The sequence below is a fragment of the Malaclemys terrapin genome, chromosome 19 (assembly GCF_027887155.1).
Source record: "Malaclemys terrapin pileata isolate rMalTer1 chromosome 19, rMalTer1.hap1, whole genome shotgun sequence".
NCBI lineage: Eukaryota > Metazoa > Chordata > Testudines > Emydidae > Malaclemys > Malaclemys terrapin.
Genome location: NC_071523.1, coordinates 20251543 through 20277435, shown reverse-complemented (window position 1 = coordinate 20277435; position 25893 = coordinate 20251543). Strand labels below are relative to the sequence as shown.

The 25893-nt window shown below is 44.5% G+C and overlaps 1 protein-coding gene across 3 annotated transcripts in view; it reads right to left on the bottom strand.

The window, feature by feature from the left end:
* The window catches only part of AJAP1 (adherens junctions associated protein 1), a 114088-nt gene extending 88778 nt beyond the window's left edge, over window positions 1-25310 (bottom strand). For 2 of the 3 annotated variants that reach the window (XM_054009417.1, XM_054009419.1), the window contains exon 1: window positions 25228-25309. In XM_054009417.1, the coding sequence (XP_053865392.1) occupies window positions 25228-25256 (29 nt within the window). In that variant the 5' untranslated portion in view covers window positions 25257-25309. Of the gene's footprint in view, window positions 1-25227 lie in introns of all 3 variants that reach the window. The other variant, XM_054009418.1, reaches the window with a different exon arrangement.
* Between the last annotated feature and the right edge of the window lie 583 nt (window positions 25311-25893).

Genomic DNA, 25893 nt, shown 5'->3' with positions numbered 1-25893 from the left:
GAGTTGCACCAGGGATGAATTTGGCCAGTCAAGATCCTTTCCAATTCAGCACTTATATCTAAACCATTATTAACTCTATCAGTCCTGTTGGTATCCAGGAAGCAGGCAGGCGGAGCCCGCTCACTGCTAAAGGACCTCCCCCCAGCCTAAGGGTCCACAGGTCCGTGATATCAAATAATTGCGGGGGACAACTAATGAGATAACAGGAACGGGAGTGAGGTCTCAACAGCAATCCAACACGTCTTAAGGCTTCTGGCACACACTGATGGAAATCAAGGGTAACACCACTGAAGTCAGATGAGTTACCCCAAGGTAAAATCACCATGGGAGGAGATTTAGATCCTGTGTCTGTGCCTTATACTGAACTGAGAAGAGATTTCCAAAACCAAGCGATGGTCCAGCTAAGGTTGGCTAAGGATATGGACCTTGTTTAGCAGACATCTGAAGCCCTGCATTGCCAGTCCTCGGAGCCCAGACAAGGCCATGGGGAAGGTGAAGTTCATCTCTGTACCAGAGGAATATTTTTGACCTCTCAGTGGTATGAGAAACATTTTTTCCTGCTTTCCCCTTCAATGTGCTACAAGTCTAGGCAGACCGTGTGTGGGGAACACTAGAGAATTATGAGTTTAGCTCACAAAGGCTAGCTGCTTAATCTCTATTAATGCCATGGGCCAAATTTTTCAAAGCTGGAGGCTTAAAATTAGGTTCCTAAATTCATATTTTCAGAGTTACTGAGCACTCGCATTGATGTCCATGAGATTTGTGGGTGCTCAGCACTTCTGAAAAATCAGACACATATCAGACCTATAGCTAGGTGCTTAAATTGGTCTTTAGGTGCTAACTTCAGGCACCCAGATTTGAAAATGTTGGCCATGGCCTTGTTATTCACAAATTCATCTACAGGACACGGGGAAATAAGTACAGACTGGCACACACAGGGCTCAATTCTCTGCTGAGGTCTGCACCCAATGTCACAGCAGCACATTGTGCAGTCTTCATGGCTAGTGACCTGCATTGACATGCATGGGAGTGAGCAGAGAGTGATTCATAGGGCACCAAGCAATAGCTGTGCACAGGCGCTGGGCTCATGTAGCACCAGATAATTCAAATTAAGATCCTTTAGGAAAAAAAATTACTTGAGATTTGCTGTAACTAACATGAAAAAAATGTCAGACACAAATCTCCAGGTGCTTTCACTGCTCTCATGGGTTTATTTCAGGCTTTGGGGTGAAAGGGAAGGGTGGTGAAACAAGGGAAGAGCCACGTGAAATCTACATCTGAATTTTAAGGGACGACATCTCACCACAGACACCTCCTTATAAAATCCAAGCTGGGTTATTCACAGGTTGCTCTGACCTGCTGCTGCTCTGAGCAGTTTATGCCCCACCATAGACACTCTAGGTCCCCGCAGGAAGATTCTTTGGGTTATAATTTCATCCTTCGGAAATCACAGGGCAGTGCTGGGAAAGCTGTAGGACTCATGGTCTCAACATCTCTCTTTTCTGTGTGACAGGCTTCACTTCTATTGAAAGGGGCAGAAAAAGGCAATTAAAGATGCTACCAGCTGGGCCTGAAAAATAGAAGTTCTGAGGAAGGGCTACAGGAGCTGGGTTTTCTTCTTGGAAACGCTGTGAGCAATTAAAAAGAAAAACGGGCCTCGGGTGGAACCTCGGATCTGACACCCCGACCTTCACAGTAGTGGAAAATTCAGATTCTGTTCTGCAAAGGTTCTTTCCCTGCGCTCAGCTCTGTAGTATCTGAGCGCCTTCCAGCCGTGCATTGCGCAGAATGACTAACGTCTATCATGTGTCACTTGTTCTCCACGGGAGGAAGTGTATGCAGGGCCGGCTCCAGGCACCAGATGAGAAAGCACGTGCCTGGGGCGGCGCATTGTAAGGGGCGTCATTCCGGCCAATTTTGGGGCGATCCCCACCGCTCACCGTGCCGCCAGGCTCCCGGGATGCGCCACTCCCCGCCGCCTGCATTGGCCTCCGCTTCCCGCGCCGCTCTGAGCCCGGCCCGGCCGAGCTGCCTTTAAAGGAGTGGCTGAGTCAGCACCTCCTGCAGCCCCCGGGGCCTCTGCCTGCCCGGCTGGGAGAAACACCCCAAGGCCGGAGGGCTGCCCACGGGGGAAGGAGCGGGTGGGTTCCGCCCTTCACCCCCCTGCAAGCTGCCTTGACCGCCCTCCACGCGCTCCCTGCGGCTGCCATTATTTATTTATTTATTTATTGCCTGGGGCGGCAAAAAAGCTAGAGCCGGCCCTGAGTGTATGTAGTGCGATGTCGGGACCTTGTGGCTCAGGTCCTGTCTCTATAATGGACCCAAAACATCCAAAGACACCCAATGTTGGGGGAAGTGTGGATCCACTTGCAAACCTGGATCCAGAACTGATCAGCAAAGCAAGGGCCTGTGTCTGATTAAAGCTGCTTTATCACACCGGTGAGACTGTCCAGAATTAAAGCACGCCACCAAAAATTAAGGAAACTTGAAGGGAAGTTGTGCAAAAGTGTTCCATGCGGAGGGTAAAGGATGGTGTCACTAGGATGAGGATAGAGGCAAAGAGAATATGAAGAGTATATAGGAAGGAAATAGCTGGTGTCTGGAGAAGGAAAACGGATCGGAGGACAAGAGCGGTGGCTGGTGAAATAGCAAGGTGGGGATAAAATCGATTGAAAAAGGTGCCAGTAAGTTTGTGTGGAACACCTCTTTCTGTTCTTAAAGTCCCTAGGATCTTGTGGTAGGAGCTCAATCCCTTCAATCCTCCAACAAGGCAGCAGGGAATACGGCGGCACGCCCCAGACCGCCCATGGCCCAGCACTCAGTATCACCATGTACTCTAGTCCCAAATGAGGGATGAATGGATGTGAAATGCTGCCCATTCTGGTCTGGCAGCATCAGGTACCCCCATTGCACTGGTGCCAACAACTGTTCCTGGAGCAGGGCGGTGGAGAATCAGGCCCCCCATATAAAGTGATCAGGAAAATACCTCATTTTTGAATGATTAGCTGGCAAATACAAGAGGAAATAAAATGCATCAATGGGCACACGGGAGGGCCAGAATTTCACAGCCACAGGCCCCAGAAAGAGGCTGAAGAGATTCAAGAGAGAAACAAATCTCATGAGTTCTCAGGGCTATGGCTCTACTTTTCAGCTCATCAGAGCAGCACCCTCTAGTGCAGATTGTGCCTAGCATATCTCTCCTTCCCTGGTGAACGTCCATTCTCTTAAAGACAGGGACCATTTAAGGAAATCACTGATAGCTCCTCTCCTCTGACTCTGTTCTCTGTTGCAGTCTGCAACAATTTTGCACGCTGTCAGTGTTTCTGAAAATGCAGGCTTCCAAAGGAGTTTTCCAAACACTGCATGTATTTAATGTGCTCGGGAAGGACAGTAGGGCATTTCATCCAACTGTCTGAAATAACACTCAGTGTTTGTCCAGTCTTGACAAAGGGGTTTTGTATGAGTTGGCTGTTTAAACTAAAAACTGCACCTGTCTCTTTGATTTATTTAACTCTTCCCCCTACGATTCTGAACTAGTAATGGCTACCAGGGAGAATCAAGGAGGGAGCTGCAGTTCAAACAGAACATTCTTGAAAATCTGTCTTAGTAATAATTCCAAATCCACTAGAAAGCTTCTAGAAAAGCTGTACTCCTTAACTCCGATTTTCAGGTTACAAAGCTCCAAAAACAAACCAAAGGGAAATGCAGTTTACTGGTTCTCCCTCCACTGGAAGCCATTGTATTTATTAGCAAGCACCAGGCCTTCACTGGGTGCAAATATAAATACCTAATTAGTAGCAGTATATCTGGCTCTTGGCATGACAGACACGCATGTATTCAAAATATAAATATGTTGGAAAGACAAAGCAGGGATCCACAACACAGAGAAAACAGATACTATTCAGTATACAGCAGAGTAACTGCAAAAGCAATAATTAAATTTCAAAAATGAACATGACCTGCACGTTTATAACGAGCTATCACATTATGTTATTGGGTAGGCTAAGGATATACTGTCTATTCACTTTATACTCCCTAATTAGCAGGCATCTAATTGAATCCATTTGGAATCCCAAGACATGCAGCATATAGGAATGTCCTTACAGGAGCTCCCATAGGACAGTAACTAGATTTGACTCCTTCTTGCTGCAGCACTGAATGGCAAGTGCCTTTGTCAGAAGGCCTAGCATGCACCCAGAGAACAAAAACACAAGAGCTACTTTGATAGCCAGGCATTGGGGATTTTCACCATTTTGTACAATTGTTGGCTTTTACAGAGTACATGGAAAATAAAAGTTACTTAAGAACTATCCCAATAAATTGTGCAACTAAGAAAAGGCAGAGAAATTAAAATAAATAGGAAGGTCTGGGGATTGTTGAGCTTTTTTTTTTTTTAATTAAATAAGCCCAGGAAATAGATTTGTAAAGAGCTGAAAGCGTCATGTCTGTGGGATTAGAAATGACACACAGGACATGAATCACCTCAGTGTTACCTCAGTTCAATTGCAGTGGAACCCTATTGAAACCAGGGGAGTTATACTGGCACAAAACCCAGCTAACGTCCTGGTGACTCAGAACCATTGTCTGTGTCGGTTTAATGGACTGTTTGAAGTGTGTTTAGTGACCTCCGCTCATTTCTCAATGGGTAGGCCCACACCACACAAGCCACAACCACCGCTGCCCCCTTTTCAGGCAGACTAAGCAGAGAAAGATTGCATTAGCCTGGAAAACTTCTCTTATCCCGAGAGTGGGACCGTCCAACCCAGAGCTGTTGTCAGTGCATGTCGGGGAAGCTTGCACGCTCTGTGCTTATCTCCTGTTCATACCCAGAGGGCTTAGAGAACCTCACCTGAGCATTAAAACACACAAAAGTTGTGTTTTTAAAGGAAAACAACCATGACCTATGTATTAAACCAATAAACCAAAGTGTTTAGAGATTATCTCTACTGCTATGAGGAATAAATAAAAACAGGATACTTTAGCTTCAGGCCCAGGCAAGTTCTGAATGATATTGATTTGACTGACCAGACTAAATACATATTCCTTTCAAAATTACAGGTCTGATAATTCCCCAGATGATCAAACAGCATCTTGATGAGCTTTTACCTCAGAGTCCCACTGCCCATCATGGCTCACAAACTACGATGCTGTTGCTCTTTCCCAGGGGATCTGGGGCGCAGGACGATGAATGACAGTAAAGCAGGGCTGAGCGAGGAAGGCAGCATGGTCCACTGGCGAGAGGGCACGCCTGAGCACTCAAAGGACCTGGGTTTTATGCTGGTTACTACTGCATGACCTTCAACAGATTGCTTCCTCTTCGTTTCCCTTATTAGGGGATAAGGCAGATTCTAACAGCTGCCCTCTAATTCAACCAGAAGTTATGGGGCTTGATGCCCCTCCCGCCTACTTTCTTTCCCCTGACTCTGGTGTTGACTCCCTCCATTCCTGACTCTTTTGCTTCTCTATCCCACTTAATCGCCAACCCTGGCTCACTCCCAGTACTCACATCCCCTGCTTCTGCTCCGGGCATCTCTGGAGGGACTCCCATGACCACGCACAGTCCTCCTGCACTACTAATGCACTCGCTTCTCTCTTTTAGATCAGCTGTCGCCACTGTCAAACAGCACTTCCCCCTCTCCCCCACCTTTCATCTGTCTGTGACGGGATGTCTACCTGGGAGCTGGAGGCATAATTTAGAACATAAGCATGGCCATCCTGGGTCAGACCATCTCACCCAGTATGCTGTCTTCCAACAGTGGCCAATGCCAGGTGCCCCAGAGGGAATGAACAGAACAGGTGATCATCAAGTGATACATCCCGTCACCCATTCCCAGCTTATGGCAAACAGAGGCTAGGGACACCATCCCTGCCCATCCTGGCTAGTAGCCATTAATTTATCTAGTTCTTTTTTGAACCCTGTTATAGTCTTGGCCTTCACAACATCCTCTGGCAAAGAGATCCACAGGTTGACTGTGCATTGTGTGAAAAAAATACTTCCTTTTGTTTGTTTTAAACCTGCCGCCTATTAATTTCATTTGGTGACCTCTAGTTTATGTGTTATGAGGAATAAATAACACTTCCTTATTTACTTTCTCCACATCACTCATGATTTTATAGACCTCTATCATATCCCCCCTTAGCCGTCTCTTTTCCAAGCTGAAAAGTTCCAGTCTTATTAATCTCTCCTCATACGGAAGCCGTTCCATACCCCTAATAATTTTTGTTGCCCTTTTCTAAACCTTTTCCAATTCCACTATATCTTTTTTGAGACGGGGAGACCACATCTGCATGCAATATTCAAGATGTGGGCGTATCATGGATGTATATAGAGGCAATATGATATTTTCTGTCTTATTATCTTAATGATTCCCAACATTTCCAGCTCGAATAGACACATGCGTGCTACCTTTCAATGAGCTAGTGCGCTAAACATATCAGTGAAGCCACGGTAGCACAGGCAGCAGAACAGGCTGGCTGCTGCCAAGTACAATCCCATCAAAGACCTCTAAGTGCATACTCTGGCAGCTAGCCTATCCCGCCAGCTGTGGCCACGCTGCAATTTTTAGCATGCTAGCACCATCAAAGCTAGAACACATGCATGTACTCCACATTACATCCCCAGCTCTGGTGTAGACGCACCCTCAGATTATCAACTCTTTGGCGCAGGGACCTTGTCTTCCTCTGTGTTTGTTCAGCACCAAGCCCATTGTGGGCAGTATAAATAATAATAGTAACAGTGTGATACAAGCCATACTATTGTTTCAGGGGGTTATTTTATTACATACCCTTTGTAACAAATGCTATCAAATTTGCTGTCATTGCTCCAAAGCTGAGCAAATGCAATATTCATTTTTTCATCAAGAAGTTGAAAAGTAAAGTTGCCAGATTTAGTTTATTGGCATCCTTGATGCAGACACTGATCGATGTGGCTGTATGAGGAACCAGTGTTTTCCCTGTAGCTACAAATGAAAAATGAGCTTTTTTTCTGACAGGATTCTCTGCCTTGCTCTTGAATTTTCAGACTTTTTCACATGTTTATTGCCTGTCTAATCAATTTACGAACCCACCAGATTTTCTGCAGAATGATCAAGCTTTTTTTATGTGACAAAATAAACAAATCAACATTTTAAAAGCTGGGTAGAAATCCAGTTAGCCCTTGGAAAGGTGACAGTTTGGGTTTGCTTTTCATAAAAGAACAGGCTAGTGAAAGGAAGACTTTTGTAACTTCTGTGGACAACACTTATAATCTATGCTCTAGGACATAATCCTGCACTGTCTCCTGTAGTGGGACTGGATGTTTTAAAAGGGCTGTTCTATCTCGAACACTGGTATCCCTGGGACCACTGGAAGCTTCAGAGCTCCTGACCATTTCAAAGTAAGAAGCATTATTGTATGGAACCTTAATAAATAAAAATATGATTATAGTACTAGCAACAATTGTGTAGCACTTTCAACCTATGAGGTACTTTACAAGCATTAAATAGTTAACCCTCACAACCCCATGCAAAGTAGGTGACAGAAGTATTCTTCCCCTTTTACAGATGGGGAAAATGGGGTACAGAAGCTCTGTCCCAAGACCCTAAGGAATCAATGTCAGAGCCAGGATTAGAACTCAAAAATTCCTCATTCCAAGGCTTGAACTCACACCACTAAAATATGCATGTTACTGTATTAAATATAATTGTTTCAGGGGCTCCCAGACCCCCATGGATCCAGTGCCTCTTTCACTCATCTAGCCCTGGTGATGGACAATGACCCATGGCCCTCATTCAATAACTTACTTGATCATGTTCCTAATTTTAAGCATGTGAACAGAACCTCTGACTCCAATGGGACTGCTCACATGCTTCAAATTAGGCATGTGCTTAAATTAGTTGCTGAATTGAAGCCAAAGGTTATTTCTATAGAGCAAATGCTCTGGACAGGCTAGCCTGCCTGCGCTAGCTTGAATCCAGCGAAAGCGGGTAACAATACTGGTGAAGACAGCACAGCACAGGTGGTACAAGCGTGGCACAGACACTGGGCACATACGTCTTTGCTGCTGTTATTACCCACACTATCTGGATTCAAGCTAGCTCCAGTAGGCTAACACATACACAGCTCTTGCTGTGTAGACATACCCTAAGTCCATTGTGTAGTCACTTTTTCACAATGGCCTTACACAATCATGTACACGCACGCGTTACCGGGGCTTAGATGGACATTGACAATAATTGGTCCTGATTCTGATCTGGTACAGGGTGCGAGTCCACTGAAGTCAATGGAGTTACACCGCTGTAACTGAGCTCAGACTCTGACCCTCTGATTTTAAAGTAGCAGGTACTTTTGCAAGCTCGTGCACAGTGCATCAAGAATTCTGAACCTCACCCCAAGGAAACGAATGAAGGACAAAAGAGTGGTGGCAAAAAAAGACCCAAGGACAGTTGAAGAAGCAAGAGACAATGGAACCTCTACACACATTTACAGAACACAACAGGAACAAGAAAAGCCAGAACATTTAAAATATCAGCATAAGAGACTAGAAGAAATGAAGGCATGATCTCTGGTGCAGAAAGAAAGGAGAGGCGCCACGGAGAGCCAGCCAGCCAGCCCAGCAACCTGCAGTGCTGTTGTTATTCGGTAATGTCAGTCCCACAAGCTCTGTTGCAAACGGTAGCTTCTTTGATCATTGCTTCCCTGCAGCTGCTCATTACATGTCAGATGATTCTGTTCAATGCTGATGTGATCAGTGAGAACACAAGTCTCCGCAATGCCTCGGTGTCCTCTCTACTCAGAAGGCAACAGTCAAGGAGGGGGCGAAGGGGTGGGGGGAAGTTTGCCTTGTTCTTCTTAATGAATCTTCCACCTCACTGCACATCTGCTGTGATACCTGGTAATTTAGCCACTCCTGAAAACCTACATCAGCAAGGAAAGAGTCGAGTTGAATTGTTACTACATTATATGTCATTGTAGCTGCTACAGCTGGTGATGTCCAGGTCTGAGTGGGACGCTATTCAATCCAGCAAATACTTAGCACTGAGAGTAGTGCTTACCAGTGTGCTCAGTTACTCTCAGAAGTAAGCACTACATTCAGTTGTGTTTGCAGGGTTGGGTCTTAAAATACATGGGGCCTCGGTTTTCCTCTTACCTTCACCAGTGTAAATCAGGAGTAATTCCACTGAATTCAATGGAATAACACGGGTTTAAAACCAGTTCAAGTGAGAGAGGACCCGGCCCCTTCAATTTTGTCTACAGGAAGTCAAAGAAGTTTCCCTTTTAGATGAAACCAAACAGAAACTGTGCATGAAAATGATGTAATTGGAGACTTTAGCAAACCTTCCAGAACAGGTCTTTTGCCTTCAAAAATCCATGGCCTCTCAACTCCAGTTGCTGCATCTTCATCCAAGTCATTTTTTTCTTATTAAAGAGCCCTGCCTCATTTCCTGGGCACATCAATCATGCACGAGAGAAATTAGGCAGGCTTTCTGAGCTAGAACAAGCAAGGTTCCGTTTAGGTGCTGAAAAAGAGTGAGAGAGATTCAGACATAGTCATGCCACTGACTTCAAAAGCATGTCCGCCCTGGTGCAACAAGGCTATGGATACAAAGATATGGCTACAAAACCAAGGGTAGAATATAATAATTACTATTATTATCTGTGTCGCAGTAGTACCTAAGCATAGATCAAGGCCGTATTGTGCTGGGAGCTGTACAAACATGGGGCAAAGGCAGTCTCTTCTGTACTGAGTTTGTATCTAGCAGAAGAAACGTGGTTAATTTACTCTGAGTAGAACAAGAGGCAGCAGGGACAGGGATACCCTACACAGTGCAATAGCTGAACTGTTTGCTAATTGTTTATTATTTATACAGTGCTATGGGTAAGCATGGGGCTTAACCACTTTGCCAGCATCCAGGTTTTCAAAATAACATTACACAGCTATAACGACCAATGTTGAGAACCCTGGAAAGTCTCACGTCAGCCCATTCTGCTGTGCCAGGGAGGTCCTTGTCTGTTCCAGTTTCTGCTCTAGTGTTGCTCTCATCCCTAAAAGCATAAGTTTCGATTAAAAAAAACACACATCTTTGAAGACTGCTGAAACTGCTGACTGCTGATTGTGGCTTGCTTCTGGAAGACTTTTATAGCTCGGTTCTATTAAATAGAAAATGAAAACAAGCTAAAAAGATGGAGAAAAACAAAACGTCTAAGACACCAAGAGCAATCCCCAGGAGAATGATTCTGACCTCTTCACACAGAGGTCCACAACATTCCTTTAGTGTAAAGCAAGTTCTTTTTCTTCTTCTTTTTTTCCTTTTTGTGGAGAATAGAAATTCTCTTTGCAACGGCCATCTTAGTACACACAGAGAAGAAGATCACAGCTACATCTTGGCAGCATGCAGACTTTTGACTAAGGCAATAATGGTTACAGTAACAGCAGGGGTGAACTTCTGCAGGATAAAGGTGAACGTGAATCATCAGAGGCATTATTTTTTGTAAGGAGCATGTTTGTGGGCACAGATGCTGTCAAGTCTAATTGCTAGTCAAATATTAGATTGAGCTGCAATTTGTTTAAAAAAAGAAAGACTTTTGCAAGACATATAAAACCTTTCAAATAATTCTCTGCAAAGGAAAGTCCAGGGTCTCAACCCGGCAGACTGGTGATGATGATGAGGGGTTTCTCCTTCCTCGTTGCTTTATTTCAAGCTTTACAGTTTATTCAATCTTGTTATTGCTTAATCTCCTCAAGCCACAGATGCAGCCTGACCTCAGCTTCTTGTAGGCATTTCCTTAGGAAAGGGCAGACTTGCAGGCCACCATTCCTTGCCTTCCATTGCTTCACATTGCTGTGCCGGAAACGCCTTTACATCTTCTCCCCTCACCCATGGGGATACATTGCACACACTGCACCACGGGGACACATCGCACGCACACTGCACCACATGGACACACTGCACCACGGGGACACATTGCACCACGGGGACACACTGCACACATTGCACCACGGGGACACACTGCACAACGCGGACACATCGCACACACTGCACCATGGGGACACATTGCACCACGGGGACACATCGCACACATCGCACCAAAGGGACACACCACAGGGACACATCGCACCATGGGGACACATTGCACACATCGCACCACAGGGACACATCGCACACATCGCACCACAGGGACACATCGCACACACTGCACCACAGGGACACACTGCACCAGGGGGACACATTGCACACATTAGTTCTAGGCATTCACGCTGGTGTCACAGTGACTTTAATAGCCATCTGGCTCTTGATTTCAGAAAGTGAAGGCAGCAGTGAAGGTGCTGTTCTTAAGGGCTCACCCCTCGCACCATTGGCTTGTGCATGCAACACAAGCTGTGTTCTGTCATGGGTTCTTCCCCCAAGAATACTCCAAATGTACCCATCTTACACCACTTTAACTCCATTGACTTCAACAGTTACTTCTAATTTACACTGATGTGAGAGGAGAATTAGGCCCCTTGACTGGGCTCTGGTGACAGACTTCACGTGAACTATGAGCAGGAGCCTAAAATATCCTCCCCACACACGCACTTTTATTTTGACTGTATATGTTTGAAGCAAGTTTTACAGGGCAATGCGCCCTTGGCAATACTTGGCCAGAAGGGGCTACCCCCATGAGTTGAGTAACCAATAGAGACTCCTCCTGAACAAATAGTTTCAGTGAAAACGGATGGTTGAATCTTCTCAACCTGATTTTGCCTACATGGACACATCATCCTGTGCTACCATTATGGGAGAATGGACTAAATAATCTAATAGGTCCCTTCCATCTCTAAATCGCTAATCTATATCATACTGCAATTTCTGATACCTGAAAAGCTATAACCTCATCTTGCATTATGGCCGTCCCCTCTTACATTCCCTGGGGAAAAAAGAGAATAGGGGACTCACTGGAGCCTCGCAGGCCAACGTGAAACTAGTATTGAGTCAATCCCTGCCCCCTCTAAAATACAAGAACCCTTGGTCCAGTCTTCTGTACTTCACCATCACTATGCGATGCTTTCACAGAGAATAGGGTAAACTCAGCTCTTGATGGGAACAGAACTTATCTTTGCAAAAGACCCAACAATACGCATGGGAGCAACCTTGTCCCCACAATTGTTTGCACCTGCAAACAATGAAGGTACAGCTGGGAGCACCAGGGCATGTGTGATCTGAGAGACCAGTGCCGTGTCCACGTGACAGCAGGTTTGCAATGCTTAGGGGCCTGGACCTTTTCAGTTCAGAGAAGGATGAAAGGAAAGTATAATGAATTTAATCCTTTCCTCTTAAAAGCTATTTATGCTGCCTAGCCTCAAGGTAAAGCCCATAACAAATGTTTCCGTTCTGTTGCATCAAAACTATCAAAATTAATTTTGGCAGAGAATGTGTCACTTTGACTGGAACCCAGAATAAGTTTTGAATTTTTCACTTCCTAGAAGTTCAGTGCTAAAGAGAAGTACAGAGCCTCTTAAAAAGTCAAGGAACAATAAGGCATGTAAAGCATCCCCCCATTCATTCATGAGAAAACCTATTAAATGTCAACTGCTTGTAGCAAAATGAGCTTATTCCTTTTGGAGATGCAGCTTTTTTAAAATAAAAAATTCCAACATGTGAAGTTCCAAGCAGAGAAAAAGTTTATTAAAAACACAGGAGGTTTAGCACAGGGTAAGTGACACACACGTGCTCTTCAGAGATTCACAATGGGGCATCTCAACTGGTCAAGTGAAAGTGATTCCAAAGGGGCAGAGGCAGATGTAGATGTCTGATCACACTGCTGAAAAAGCAGGAAATGATTATTCATTCATTTCCTGTTTGCTTCCATGGCATTAATCACTGCAGTTTCATTGGGTACTGAAGTGGATGTTCTAATCCATGTCAATTTAGCATTAATTAACACTCCATTATTTAAAGCCTTGTTTGAGGGGAAGGAGGAGGTGACATCATAACACAAGGTCTTGTGTCATTTTAGGGAACTAATTATAGGGAGGCAAACATTACACCTGGAAAAGGTGACATTGCCAATACCTTAACACCTGGTGCACTAAGCCTTCTACAGCATGCAGGGTCAAGTCTAGGGGCCTAAGTACAAAGCTAGGAGTTGTGAGTTCTAGTCCAAGCTCTGGCACTTATCCTAAATAATAGACATTAAAGTGGCAAAACATACAGGTCTGACTATTTGCTCTTAAGCTACCCAGACATGTCTTGCTTCCTGAAGGGTGATCAACCATTCCTTGTAACTCTTGAGTGCCACAGTTTCTAATATAGTTACTCAGTTAACCTGCCATTCACATCTCTTATTTATAGAGCTATAAACCAATGCTTAAGAGTTTATCATAGCAATGTGCTTCTTAAAACCTGCTGCTGCTGTAGAAATGTATGTTTTGCTAAAGTGCCCTATAGATGGGAGTGAATGATTGCCGAGAGATTGTGGTTAAATTCCATAAAACCATGTTTTTATTTGAGTACAATAAAAAGACTAGAAAGTGGCTGCATTTAAGTTCTGGGACACATGTCTTGGATTTTATACCATTAAAGCTTTATACATTCCAATTCTCACTCAGGGCCTAAAACTGCCCAGTCTGGGAGTTGCACCGCTGACTTCAATGTGTAGGATCAAACCCTCAGTTCCCCTCTTACTTACAGTGTCTCAAACATACTCAGCCCTCCACTCTCTCTCTCTCTCTCTCTCTCTCTCTCTCTCTCTCTCACACACACACACACACACACACACACACACACACACACACACACACACACACACACACACACACACACACACACACCATCTTCCTTCCTTTCTCACTCACTCCACACACGCCCTCTGTCACACACACAGCTACATCTGCACAAGCTCCCTCGTGTGCTCATTTCTGCCTGACTGAGGCACACTCACATACGTTCACTCGGTCCTTCAGCTCACGAACACAGGCTCACACACACCATGCCAGCACAAACCTTATTCCTTTTGCAAGAGGCTCTTTACTGCTGACAGACAGGGCCAGATTCTGAGCTTTTTAAATCAGTTTTTACAGAGCCATTACTCAGGCAAAACTCCCTTGGAGTTCGATAGGGATTTCACTAGATTAAAGGCTGAGAAACATTTCAGTGTTTGGCCCTGCTGCCCAGCTTCGATACATCCATTGCACTGACAGCATTTTGTACTGTGGGCAGTTAAAAACATGCTCAGAGGTAAATTCAGTCCATACCCCTTTTCTGCCTGTGCACCACACTTCTCTTGCTGGATGTGTACAGAGCCTCCTTCTTCATTACAGAAATACAGAAACATTTTGTGATACTTGCAGGCAAGGGCTCAGAACAAGAGGAAACACTAAGAAATGGCATTTATATCCTACAGCAGCAAGCACAAATTCACATGCTGTATCATGTGAAAAGAGCACTGTATTTATGATTGTTGGTGGTATTACTCATCAGAATGTATTAGGTACCAGCAGCTATTATAAGAAAGAATACAATGCAATTGCCGATGCAATAACATTTCCATTAAATTACAGCTTGTGAGAAAGACCTTCAGAGCATGTTTTTTTTTTAAAAAAAAGATCACGTTAGTTGACTTCAAATATAATTCCTTCCTTTGTATTTATAAGCCACAATTCTTCAGAGATGGCACTTTTCAGATTAAAGTTGAAAATGAACATTTCTAGGAACAATGTCAAATGCTTTATGCCCAGAGAGAGTTGGGGTGTTTTTTTGTATTTTTTTTTTACCTAAGTTTGATGTCTTCATGATAACTAGCAAAGAGGGGGTGGGTGCTGCATTGCTCAGGGAGATCACCAAACGGACACGGTAGCTTTTATCCTCTAACTTCAATTCAGTACAAGCCAGCAGCTATTGTCAATTATTAGAGAGGAAAGATAGTACAGTCATTAGGAGCATAATCTGGGACTTCAGACACCTGGGTACAATTTCCTGCTATTCTAATTTCCTATGGGCCCTTGAGCAAGTCATTTAGACCCTGATCCTCAAAGATATTTAGGTGTCAAACCTCCACTGATTTGAATGAAAGTCAGGAGCCTAAATACCTTTGAGGATTAGGGCCTTGGTCTCTCTGTGCCTCGGTTCCCCATCTGTAAAATGGGGACAATAACACTGCCCTGCTTCACAGTGGTGGTGTGAGAATAAATACATTAGACTGCAAGGCCCTCCGACACTGCAGTGATGGGAGCCAGCTAAATACATGAGATCAATAGATGTTCAGGTATCCACACAAAATAACTGCTGGGGCCCATACAGTGTAGTTGCAGCCATGTCGGTCCCAGGCTATTAGGGAGACATGGTGGGACAGGCAATATCTTTTATTGGACCAACTTCTGTGGGGTGAGAGGGACAAGCTTTCCGTGCAGCTCAAAAGCTTGTCTCTCTCCCCAACAGAAGTTGGTCCAATAAAAGATATTGCCTCCCCCTGGATCCCAACAGCACCAAAAATGGAATCAAAACTGGGAACCCAGCTGTCAGTCTGAGCCGAGAGCCAAGGGCAGAAAGGGCCGTGCAAACTGAGCTCCATTCTGACCCCTACAGGGGGGTTCTCCAGACATGGTCAGAGGCACAGCAGGGCAGGGTGTATAGTCTTGCCTGTACCCTGGTGACTCCACACCTTCCACCAGCCCTAGAATTCACAAAACAACTTAAAACAAAAAAATAATATAACTGCCATGGGCAATGGAAGGAGAGGGAGTAACAGGGGCCAGATTCTGCTCCGATACACCAGAGTAAATCCAGAAAAATCAATGGAGTAGGTCCAGTTTAAACCCCTGTAGATGAGAGAAGGAGTCTATACCCCTGGTGTATAGACCCCTTCAGCAGCTGGCCTGAACAGCAGATCTAACTCAGGTATTTGCCCTCTCTTCATTGATTGTCAGAGAGCCCAGCCTAGGTGGGGAGGGCGGGGCTGGGCTCAGCTGGAGTGGAATATGCTATCTGCACAGGTTATAAGAGAAGCAAGCTCAGAAGCATTTCTCTCTGGCTATATGCTGGGCTGGGAGGGTGACCCTGTGCTGAGAAACAGTGTTGTCTTAATGCAGCTGAACCCTGATGTCACAGGCTGTCTCTTCCCCTTCTCACCACTTGAGCTGTAGCAGGCAATGATAAGATTTGAGGCATCACTCTGGCAGAGGCCATTATCTCTATTCTAGCTGCCTCTATTTCTTTTCAGTGTCCCCACTGCCTGGGATCATGCTTATTTCAGGCACAATGGTGCATCCATCTCTAGCAAGCCTGGTTTCTCTCCCTCTTATTGTTGTTGCTTGGCATCAGAAATGCTGCATCATTGAGCACAGATAGAAGGAAATGTTAAGGAAATTAATCTCCATCTTCTCCTAATTCCCCTGCATTTGGGGTTCTCCTCTGATGTCTTCATCCCAGCTTTGGACATCAGGAGACTGAAAGGGCTGGCTGGGCAAGGAACTTAAACTCCCTTTTGCCATATGCTCTCTGCTCCTTATAGTTATCACACACCCTGAAACTTGTAACTAGCATTACAAATTCTCCAAGTAATTAGCCTGAGCCAACACCTGAGATCATTAAAATCCACAGGAAATCACAGACAAACCAACCACTATCTACTGATCCATCCTGTTAGGTCTGAAATGTTCTCCTTGGAAAGGGGCCTTCCAGATGAAATATTAGTCTTCAAAACCTTGAAGAAAAGATTTTTCTTACTGCTTGGTTCAGGTGACTCTCCAGACCTCCAGGTGCTGCTGCTCAGATGAACGTTAATGTGTATGACACACTGCAATGACAGATCATGCTCTCCTTAGGTACCAAGGTTTCTCTTTAAATAATCTTTGAAAGAGAAGAATGGAAGCACTGAGGCTCCCCTGAAATTGCAGGATGTCTATTATTTGGAATATTAAGGGACATTCCCAAGGTGTTTTCTGGAGACCAGGTTCCCTGGAGTTAGAAGGGGGAACAGTCAGAACATTGAGGCAGGGTAGCAGATGTCGGTGCTGGACCCAGCTGGTTGCTTCTGGGGGGGAACTGGGAGGTTTAATTTAGGAATAAAACTAAGGAGTTGAGGGGAACAAATAGGTCCATCTAGTCCTGTCTCTGACAGTGGCCGGTACCATATGCTTCAGAATAAGGGGCAAGAAACGCCGCAGTAGGCAGATGTGAGATAATCATACTAACCCCTAATAGCCAGAGGCTGGTGTAAACCTGAAGCATGAGGTGACAAGAGTCCATGGAAGGAGTAATGGAAGAAGGAGTCTGTAAGGAAGGTCCCAAAGTTTTGCTAGTAGGGACCGAGACTTTATGCTCCTAAGCCCCCTCCATCTTTACTCCTTGCTCAGTGTTCAAGGGGAAGCTGACAACGACCTCAAGCTCCTCACCAATATGAGCTGAGGGAAAATTTCTTTCTTACTTTGTAGTTAGCAAGTTCAACCCTGTGCCATGTGAGCCCCTGTGCCCAAATACTATGGTGACTGGGTACGTCAGAAACACCTTGAGAGACAGATGAGATTAAATTAAATAGCATGATTCTTCACTGCTCAATATTCAATCCCATTTTATACCCTGAGTCACCCACTGATACCTGCCTTCCGTGTTTTCTTCATTCCCAGTAATGTGGAACCTGTTAGGCCAGAGAAGCTCTGAGCCAAGGAATGCCAACGGGTAACCCCCTTCAGGAGAAAGAAAGCCAAGAGAGACCTTTTCTTTAAAGTGTACCATGCACCTTGGTTTGACACTGTGTTTATTTCAGAAATGTCTGTATGCTCCCTTGTGTAACGGCAACCAACGCTGCTAATATAAATTGTGTTTTCTTCCATATCACTCATTTTCACTCATTTACCTAGTAAACCTAATCAAAAAGGATCTGCTTCCTAATAGTCTTGTGCACCTTAGAGAAACTGAGACGTTTATGTTGTTGGGTCAGAGCTGAACTGTCAAGGGTCTGCTTGAAAACAGTTCATTCTTAGAGGGTCTGTAATACTAAAACCACACAGCTCTTTCCCTGTATTATTTAATTAAAATACTTCCCAGAATTATTGAATATATGCTGCAGGAAGAAGAATTTCTATTATTTTTTAGTTAATGATCTATCTATCTTAGACACTATGGTGATGGGTGGCACTGTAAAATCCTAAGCACGTATCTCTTAATAGATATGTACTAACCAGCTTAAAGCCATTCCAAGAAAATGCTGGAGGCAGGTTTTAATGCAGAATTGACTAGTGCAGATGCTGAGACCAGAGAAGAAATTGATAAAAGCTGGAAAGTAGTAGAGATTCAATGCCAGGCAAAATATCAATTCAGAAAGAATCCCCCTAAAACTAAAATTAATGTTGAAGGATAAAGGTGGGTAAATCTCCCACAGTTAAGTTCAGGCAACAGAGATTGAGTTTAAACCTCTCAGCAGTCCAAATTCCATCAACATTGTTCAGAGCGAAATTAAATTAAGTGCATCCCTATCATAAGAAATGATGTCAGTTCTAACCATCAAGCTCTATAGCAGAGGTCAAAATAAAATGAGAGTCAAAAGAAATATGCATTGCTGTTCTGACTTTTTCTTTAAAGGGACAGCTGGGTTCAGAGGTTTGTCTTATAGCTATTTATAACTGGTAAACACTTGTTCTATTTCCAAGTGACTTCAGTGCAGTAGCCAGGTGCTCAGGACTTTCAGACAGATCAGGCCTCGTTGGGCACCCAAAACCACTGGTCACTTTTGAAAATCTTGGCCATGAGCTCTCTCTGCTTCAGTGTCACCATGCATAAAATGGGAGATGTTCATCTCTGGGACTATTTAGTGGGCAGTATTGGACATTTAGAGCCAGGTCCCATCTTTGGCAAGTCCAAAGGAAAATCAAGAAAAAGCCTTCCTCATCCATTCCCACCTCATTTTCGCTAGGCTTCTAAATAAATAATAGGCGATATCCCATCTCCTAGAACTGGAAGGGACCTTGAAAGGTCATGGAGTCCAGCCCCCTGCCTTCACTAGCAGGACCAAGTACTGATTTTTGCCCCAGATCCCTCAGTGGCCCCCTCAAGGATTGAACTCACAACCCTGGGTTTAGCAGGCCAATGCTCAAACCACTGAGCTATCCCTCCCCCTCTGAGTGTCCCTTAGGAGTGGTAGCACCCAGTTTAAGAACCCAAGAGGTGCTTGCCAAGCTGGGACTTGGAGATATTGAGGAGTCTGAATTTCACCACCTATCTTACATCGTGGATCCATTCCCTGGTTGGTCCTGGGCAAGACGGTTTGTTTTGTGGAGAAGGGGGAGGCAGAAGGGGTTCTTTTTATAGTATCCAAACTGGACTGGTCTTGCTTTACTGTAAACCGTTTATCATCAGTCCTAACTAATTACAGTAATGCTTTCCTCCGTTCTGTATGGTATCTGCACACTAGAACCATGTCTTCCATTCTTCCAGGCTGTGCATATTTAATTCCCTTAATATTTCCTCCTAGTCAGTCTCCTATTAGCTATGTTTAAAGGTGTAAGCATATTTTCATAATGAATCTCAGACATGCCCAGAGCGACCACATATATCCTATAAAGCTGCTGAGTGAGGCAGCTCGGCTCATGTCTCTCCGCTGCTTGTATACATACATAAACGGCACTGGGTAACAATGAGGCCTCTTGGGCCAGACTTCAAACAGAAACATTGAGATCCGGCATACAGTCGGCTTTCCGAGCTAATCTTCACAGCCGTTTAGACTCCGCTTGCACGTTACCCTTTGAAGAAAATTTAGCAATGACTTAGTTTAAACATATGACTGTTATATAAGGCAAACTGAAGCAGTACTGTTCAAAAGCCTGGAGCCGATGGGCAGCCAGTTGATCATTCTAACATCGCATTTATCCATACAACAATCCAAGGTATCATTTGGATGGATACGGATGAGCTGCCGTGCACACTTCCAAAAGACGACTTGGGGAAATCTAGGAATCAGTGGGTTATTGTGTGAGCGAACGTTGGACTGGCAAGTAGCCTTCCTAGGGCCAGCCTTTTAGGACAGCACTCGGGCATGTCTAATGCAGAAATCACTGCTGCTCCATGGTTCGCGCATAGGAGAGAAATGCAAGCTGGACCCCTCCCCGGAGAACACGAGGTACAATCTCTATGAAGCTCCTAGGCGCTCTCAGCCCGGGGAACGGAATAAAAACCTCCAAAGCATCTGCAGGGTGAGGTTCCTGCTCAGTGACTCAGCCAGCTTCCCAGCTATCACTCTGTTGAATACACACACTAAAAGGCAATACTGTGATGATTCCAATATTATTACAACAATTATTCATACCATCAGGAAGAGGGGTGTTAATATCAGCACATCTCCCTTTTTCTCATCTGTGAAATTGCTGCCTGTTACAAGGTATGAACTGCTGCATAAAAGTGCAGTTTATTCAAGTATTATTGTAGCTGATAACTATCATAGTCGCTGACACTAGATGAATTTCTGTGGCAATCAATTCATCCAGCAACAGCTTGCTGGGACTCAGACACAGCATGGATTTACTAGAAGTGAAAACCTCTTTAGTGGAAACCATTAACTCCCACTATTTGGTATTCGCACTAGCACGGAGGATGCAAGGTTCACATCTTTGATGGCTGGCTGAATCTATGTGAACTTGATGTGAGACGTGCACATTCACTTTTTGTTTCAGCACTAACTATAGTGCCCATAAAGTTATCTCAACACAAATATGCCAGGTGATATGCTTTTAGGGACTTGTTTTACGTAACAAAAAGGAAACTGCAGGCAACATATTTATTTATACCACCAATAGGTTTTGATCTGAAAATGCTGTGAAGACTATGCAATATTGTTTAAAATATCCAATTTCCACCCAAAGAAGGAATGTTGACAGCTACAGCTAAACGAAAAAAGAGCTAATATGTGAAACCCCAATTTTGTTGGGTTTATACATACATAGCTGCAGTCCAATTTACCATAGGACAATCTCATTTCTGGACATGGCACTATAGATCATGTCTCTGACTGGGATGGGATGGATCAGGGTAGTTGCAGAGCTGGTCAGGATAACAACTATTAATGGAAGCTCTTGGTGGCTGGGGGGAAATTAGAAAATTGTTAAAAGAAGTTGGGTCTCTTGAGGATCACTCACTCTCTCTGTCCAGAAGAATTTTGGAAGTGGAAAGTTCCCATTTTAAAAAATGGAGAAGCTAGAACTGAAGATAAACTAGAGTTAAAAGTCTAGGAATTAGTCTTGTTCCTACTTGCTTTAGGAGCACAACTGGTCTCCAAGCTGTCAACTACTGCTCCAGACCCTGCAGCTTTGCCCTTGGAGCAGGAAAAATCAGTTTATTGGGGGACCAGAGAAACATCCCTCTGTCATAGGGGCCTAGAGGGGGAGAAGGTGCTGGGATGAGCTGGGAGCTGGAAGGGTCTTTTGCTTTTTTTGATGTTGCTTCCCTAGTGGCTCTTCAAGGAAAATGAGAAAAATTACAGGGGAAAGGTCAGAAATAAAGCCGGAACATAATTAGAGTTGAAGCAGAAGCTGGTGAGAGAGGCTACAGCAGCAGAAAAGGTTAGGAGTAAAGTTACTTGTTATCTCTTATTAAAAATAAAACAGAGGCAGAGAGAGAGAGCTGATAAGGCCAAGCAGGAACTACAGTACCAAGGAGATGGAAATGTGTGTGGGACTCCAGAGGAATAACAAAGGAATCCCTAAAGTGATCAGGAGAGGGAAGTGATAGCCAGGGCTTTCCTGTTGACAGTTTAAGGCTTAACCACTGAAGAGCAGAGGTCTGCGATGTTTCCATGAGTATTGTCTTCTGCAAATTCCAGCCTGACACCACAACCCTGCCTACTTCACTTTTGCCTTCACCTTCTAGTCAATTCAAGTTGGGAGAAGCAATGAAAAATATCTTTCATATTTGACCTAGCAGTAATTCCATAGGGTCATTGTGGACACAATTTGCATACCACAGACACATTAAAGACCTCATCCTTGCTGCTAAACAGCATCTCCCTCACTGATTGATTGTGACAGCCTGAAGATGCTTGAAGGGCTGGGATGTTACAATAGATGCAGGAAGACGGACTTGTGGGCAGAGGGCAGGGGATGCGGTCAAAGGTGCATGATACATTTACTGGGCACCTGGCTCTTGAATTAATCACGTGGCTGTCACCACTCCAGATATAGGGGGTGGCTGCGTATATATTAACCTCACAGTAAGAAATAGAGCTCAGGGAAAATCATATCAAATATATAAAAATAAACAATAAAACCTCTCCATACTCCAGAGCTTAAGCCAGAGCTTGATTAAAAGTCAATGGACAGTTCTGTCTCTTAGGGCCTGGTCCCAAACCCAGTGAAGTCAGTGGGAAAGCCCCCATTAGCATCAAAGGGCTTTGGATCAGATGTTTAAGGTCTCTGATATCCTAAACACAGCTCCCTCAAAATTCAGTCCACACTGCCTACTTTGTTGGACTCTCAAGGCTCACCATCAACAAAAAAAGCCCTGTTCCTAATGAGACCAGGGCTGTGCTGCAGACACACAATGACTAAGTGATGGAAAAGACCTCTTGTCTCATGTTATCAATGCCCCTGCTAGGTTAGGATGGTTCACTACCTTCATCTCAACCTGTCCATTTCAGCAGCCTCACAGCCCTCCTCCCCCAGTTTTCAATTGCAGGGTGACAGCTGCATAGCACAATTTTATAAGTAGTTTGTACTGGTGCTATACAGCAAAGCAAACCATCATGCAAAGGGGAGCAAGTTGGAATGAGCAGAGAAGTCTGTCCAGCAGACACTTGGACCCACAGCTCCCTACAGCAAGAGCCTGGAAGAGGCTATATGACTGTCCCACCAGGAAAATAAAAACATTCACATTAATAATGTTCTTCCAAACAGCAGTCGCATCTTATTTTCGTGACTTAAACTCTATCTTACCCATTTGACCAAAATCATAGTACAATCCTCTTTAATTTCACTTAGGCATGTCTTGCTGGGAGTCATAGAGCAACGTAGTATTCTTCACTGGTCATTTTTTCTATATTGCCACTTTAAATTTAACCCCACTAAAACACAACGAACGTAAAGAAAAATAATGATTCTTTTAATAATTCAAACATCAGCAGAAAGAATTATGCTTTTGCTTCCTATATGCAGCATTATAGTAAGAACAAGACTTCAGCCAGATGACTTTGCAGCAGTAATAGAAATGTGTTATATAACACTTAGATTCTGTTCCCCTTGAATTGTAGTTCTTGATTAATCTAAAACTTGCACCCATCTGTCTATCTGTCTGTCTACTTACCTCCTTTCCTACCAGCAGTAATCACATGATACCTTTCACTGTACTAAAGAAGCACCTGGAAGCATTGCGAGTTTTCTGATTACTGCTTCGGGAGTTCATAGAAAACAAGAGGCAGAAGGCAAAGCACTGAGCAAATTAGACACTAAATTTGATAGGGGATCAGTCAGAATGATCATTTCCATTTTGTCTGGAACAAAGACTAGCTAGCGTCTGTATGAGTACTTCTCTGAAAGTAGACAAGCCGTCTGGATTCACACTCAACTCGATACCCAACCTCAGCAAGTTCATTATTTAACTCTTTAAAAGGTCCATCATAGCTGCTTTTTTTCTCCTTTGCGAAAGCACAATCTGTGTGAAACGGCCTTTATTTAGTACAGTTCAGTGAAACAGATTTGCTAAATGTTACCAAATATGCTCATTGGAATGTTCACTGCAACACTGCACCTTATGTCCTTCCATAGTGACAGGAAAACTCCCACATAATCCTACATCAGGTTGATACTATCTTGGTACAATAAACCAACTATGTCTACTCTTACATAGAAACTTCCTGGAGTATTTTACAAGATTAGGACTTTACTTCTGCTATAAAGAGTGTGCTATTAACCATTACTCTCAGACTAATACATATATCAGTCTGAGAATAATGGTTAATGCACACACACACACACACACACACAACCCCCAAAACAGACTATTGAGTCACATAGCTTTGCAATGAATCTCTGTCATCATTCACTGGATTTGGAAAGATTTTAGCGGAGGTGGGAGCTTGCTCATAAAATCTGGTTCCTTTTCCTTTCTTTCTCTGTCCAAAGCAAGAGTCTAGTGCATCCCAGTGGAGAGACATAAGAAAAACACATTTGCTTTCACCATTTCCCCCCATCACTCTACAGAGAGTATCAAAACGTTCACTCTCCAAGGAACACAAATACTTGCACACAGAAGTTAAGCCTTCAATACAGCTGGTACCACTTATCCTTAGCATATCTGATGTTATCAGCACTTATAATTTATATATGTGTGTAAATACTGCATACCTATATGCAGAAATCCTTTTATCAGATTAATATCTGAATCCCAATGATTTATTTCAACGTATCACTTTAGAGGCAAGAGAAAGAATTGTTTTCTTCTTCCCTTCTTAAAAGATGATGAACAGGGAGATACTTAAATGCTAGAGTTATTTTATTATACAGCTCTATTCATCCACTGTTTCTTTCTAATTAAACATACAAATACAAAAATATATCAAACAAAGATGTCTGTGTAAATGCTTCCATGTGTACCTACAGACTGTTGCATACGCATTTGTACAACCTATGCAGTATATTCACATGTGTATGTATATACATGGCTATTTACAAACAGATAGTTATATAGACACACGCATTAAACAAGTGCAGTTTTTCAGTCAGCATCACTGCAGCCATCAGCATGTTGATAAAACCTCTGTGCAATGTTTTTATATATCTGTGTATACGCATACTTTTGTAAAGATATCCTCAATGTGCTTGGAGAAGGTATTTTCTCGGTGCGTGGACTACGCCTATATAGAACTATATAAGGACATGGATGCATAGTTTGAAATACACTGATTCCACATACCATAGCATTTTCATCCTCACTAGCCCAATATCGGAATCTGGTCCTACTAAAGTTCCAAGGATAGGGCAAATCAGATCAACACTTCGGCTGAAAAGTAACTACTGACCATGGTTGGCAGTGTCAGGTCTAATCCTTAACTAAACCGATTTCTCTACCATGTATTGATTCACCAGCACCCTGCAAGAGAAAGTGCCCTACAGACGTTAGCCTGGCGAAAACTAAACGGAGGAAGCAAAAGGTCATTTCATCTTGTACCATCCACGCCAACTACGGGAAAAAATGTCTAAAAATGCGATCCCAGGAACCCAGCTACACAAACTCATGAGAATCAAAAATCAACGGGGGGGGGGAGGGGGGGAAGTGCCCTCGCGCCTCTTACCTGATTGCTAAAAGCTGTTTTATCCACATTGTCACGTTTCAAATATTTTAGGATCAGATCTTCATCTCCCCAGCCATTCGTGCCGCCCCACAGTTACACAACAGGTTCAAAAAGAGGGTGGTTTTCGGTGGCTTCTTCCTGCGCTCTCTTTGCCTGGCTTGCAAGGTAGGCTACAGAGCGGAGTACTCCATGTCAGCGGGCTGGGCGCGTGGCAGCGGCTGGGTACCGAGACATCCCTGCTGCAGATTCACACGGCGCGGGGCTCGGGGCCGGCTGGGAGGGAAACAAAGCGGGGCAGGCGGACTCGCTGGCGAGCCCCGCGCGGGTGATGCGCACCCCGGGCTCCTGCCCGCGGGCAGCAGAGGGGAGCAGAGACCGGGGCGGTGTCTAGCCGGAGCCCCACATGGGGGAGGGCGGGCCGGAGAGACGGGGGCAGAGCTCTCCTGCCCGGGGTGTCCCGCTCCCGTCAGGTCGCTCTGCGAAGCGCCGGAGCCCCGCGCTTCCCCCGCCAGGCACCAGCCAGCCCCATGTGCACCTGAGCCGCGTCTCCGGCTCGCGGGAGCCCGGCGCTGCCGGCCGGCGGACAGGCTCGCCAGGTGCCTAGCCCATGGGGGGCGGGCTCGCCGGGCGGGGCTCGCAGGGCCGCGGAGTTGCCGGGGCAGGCGG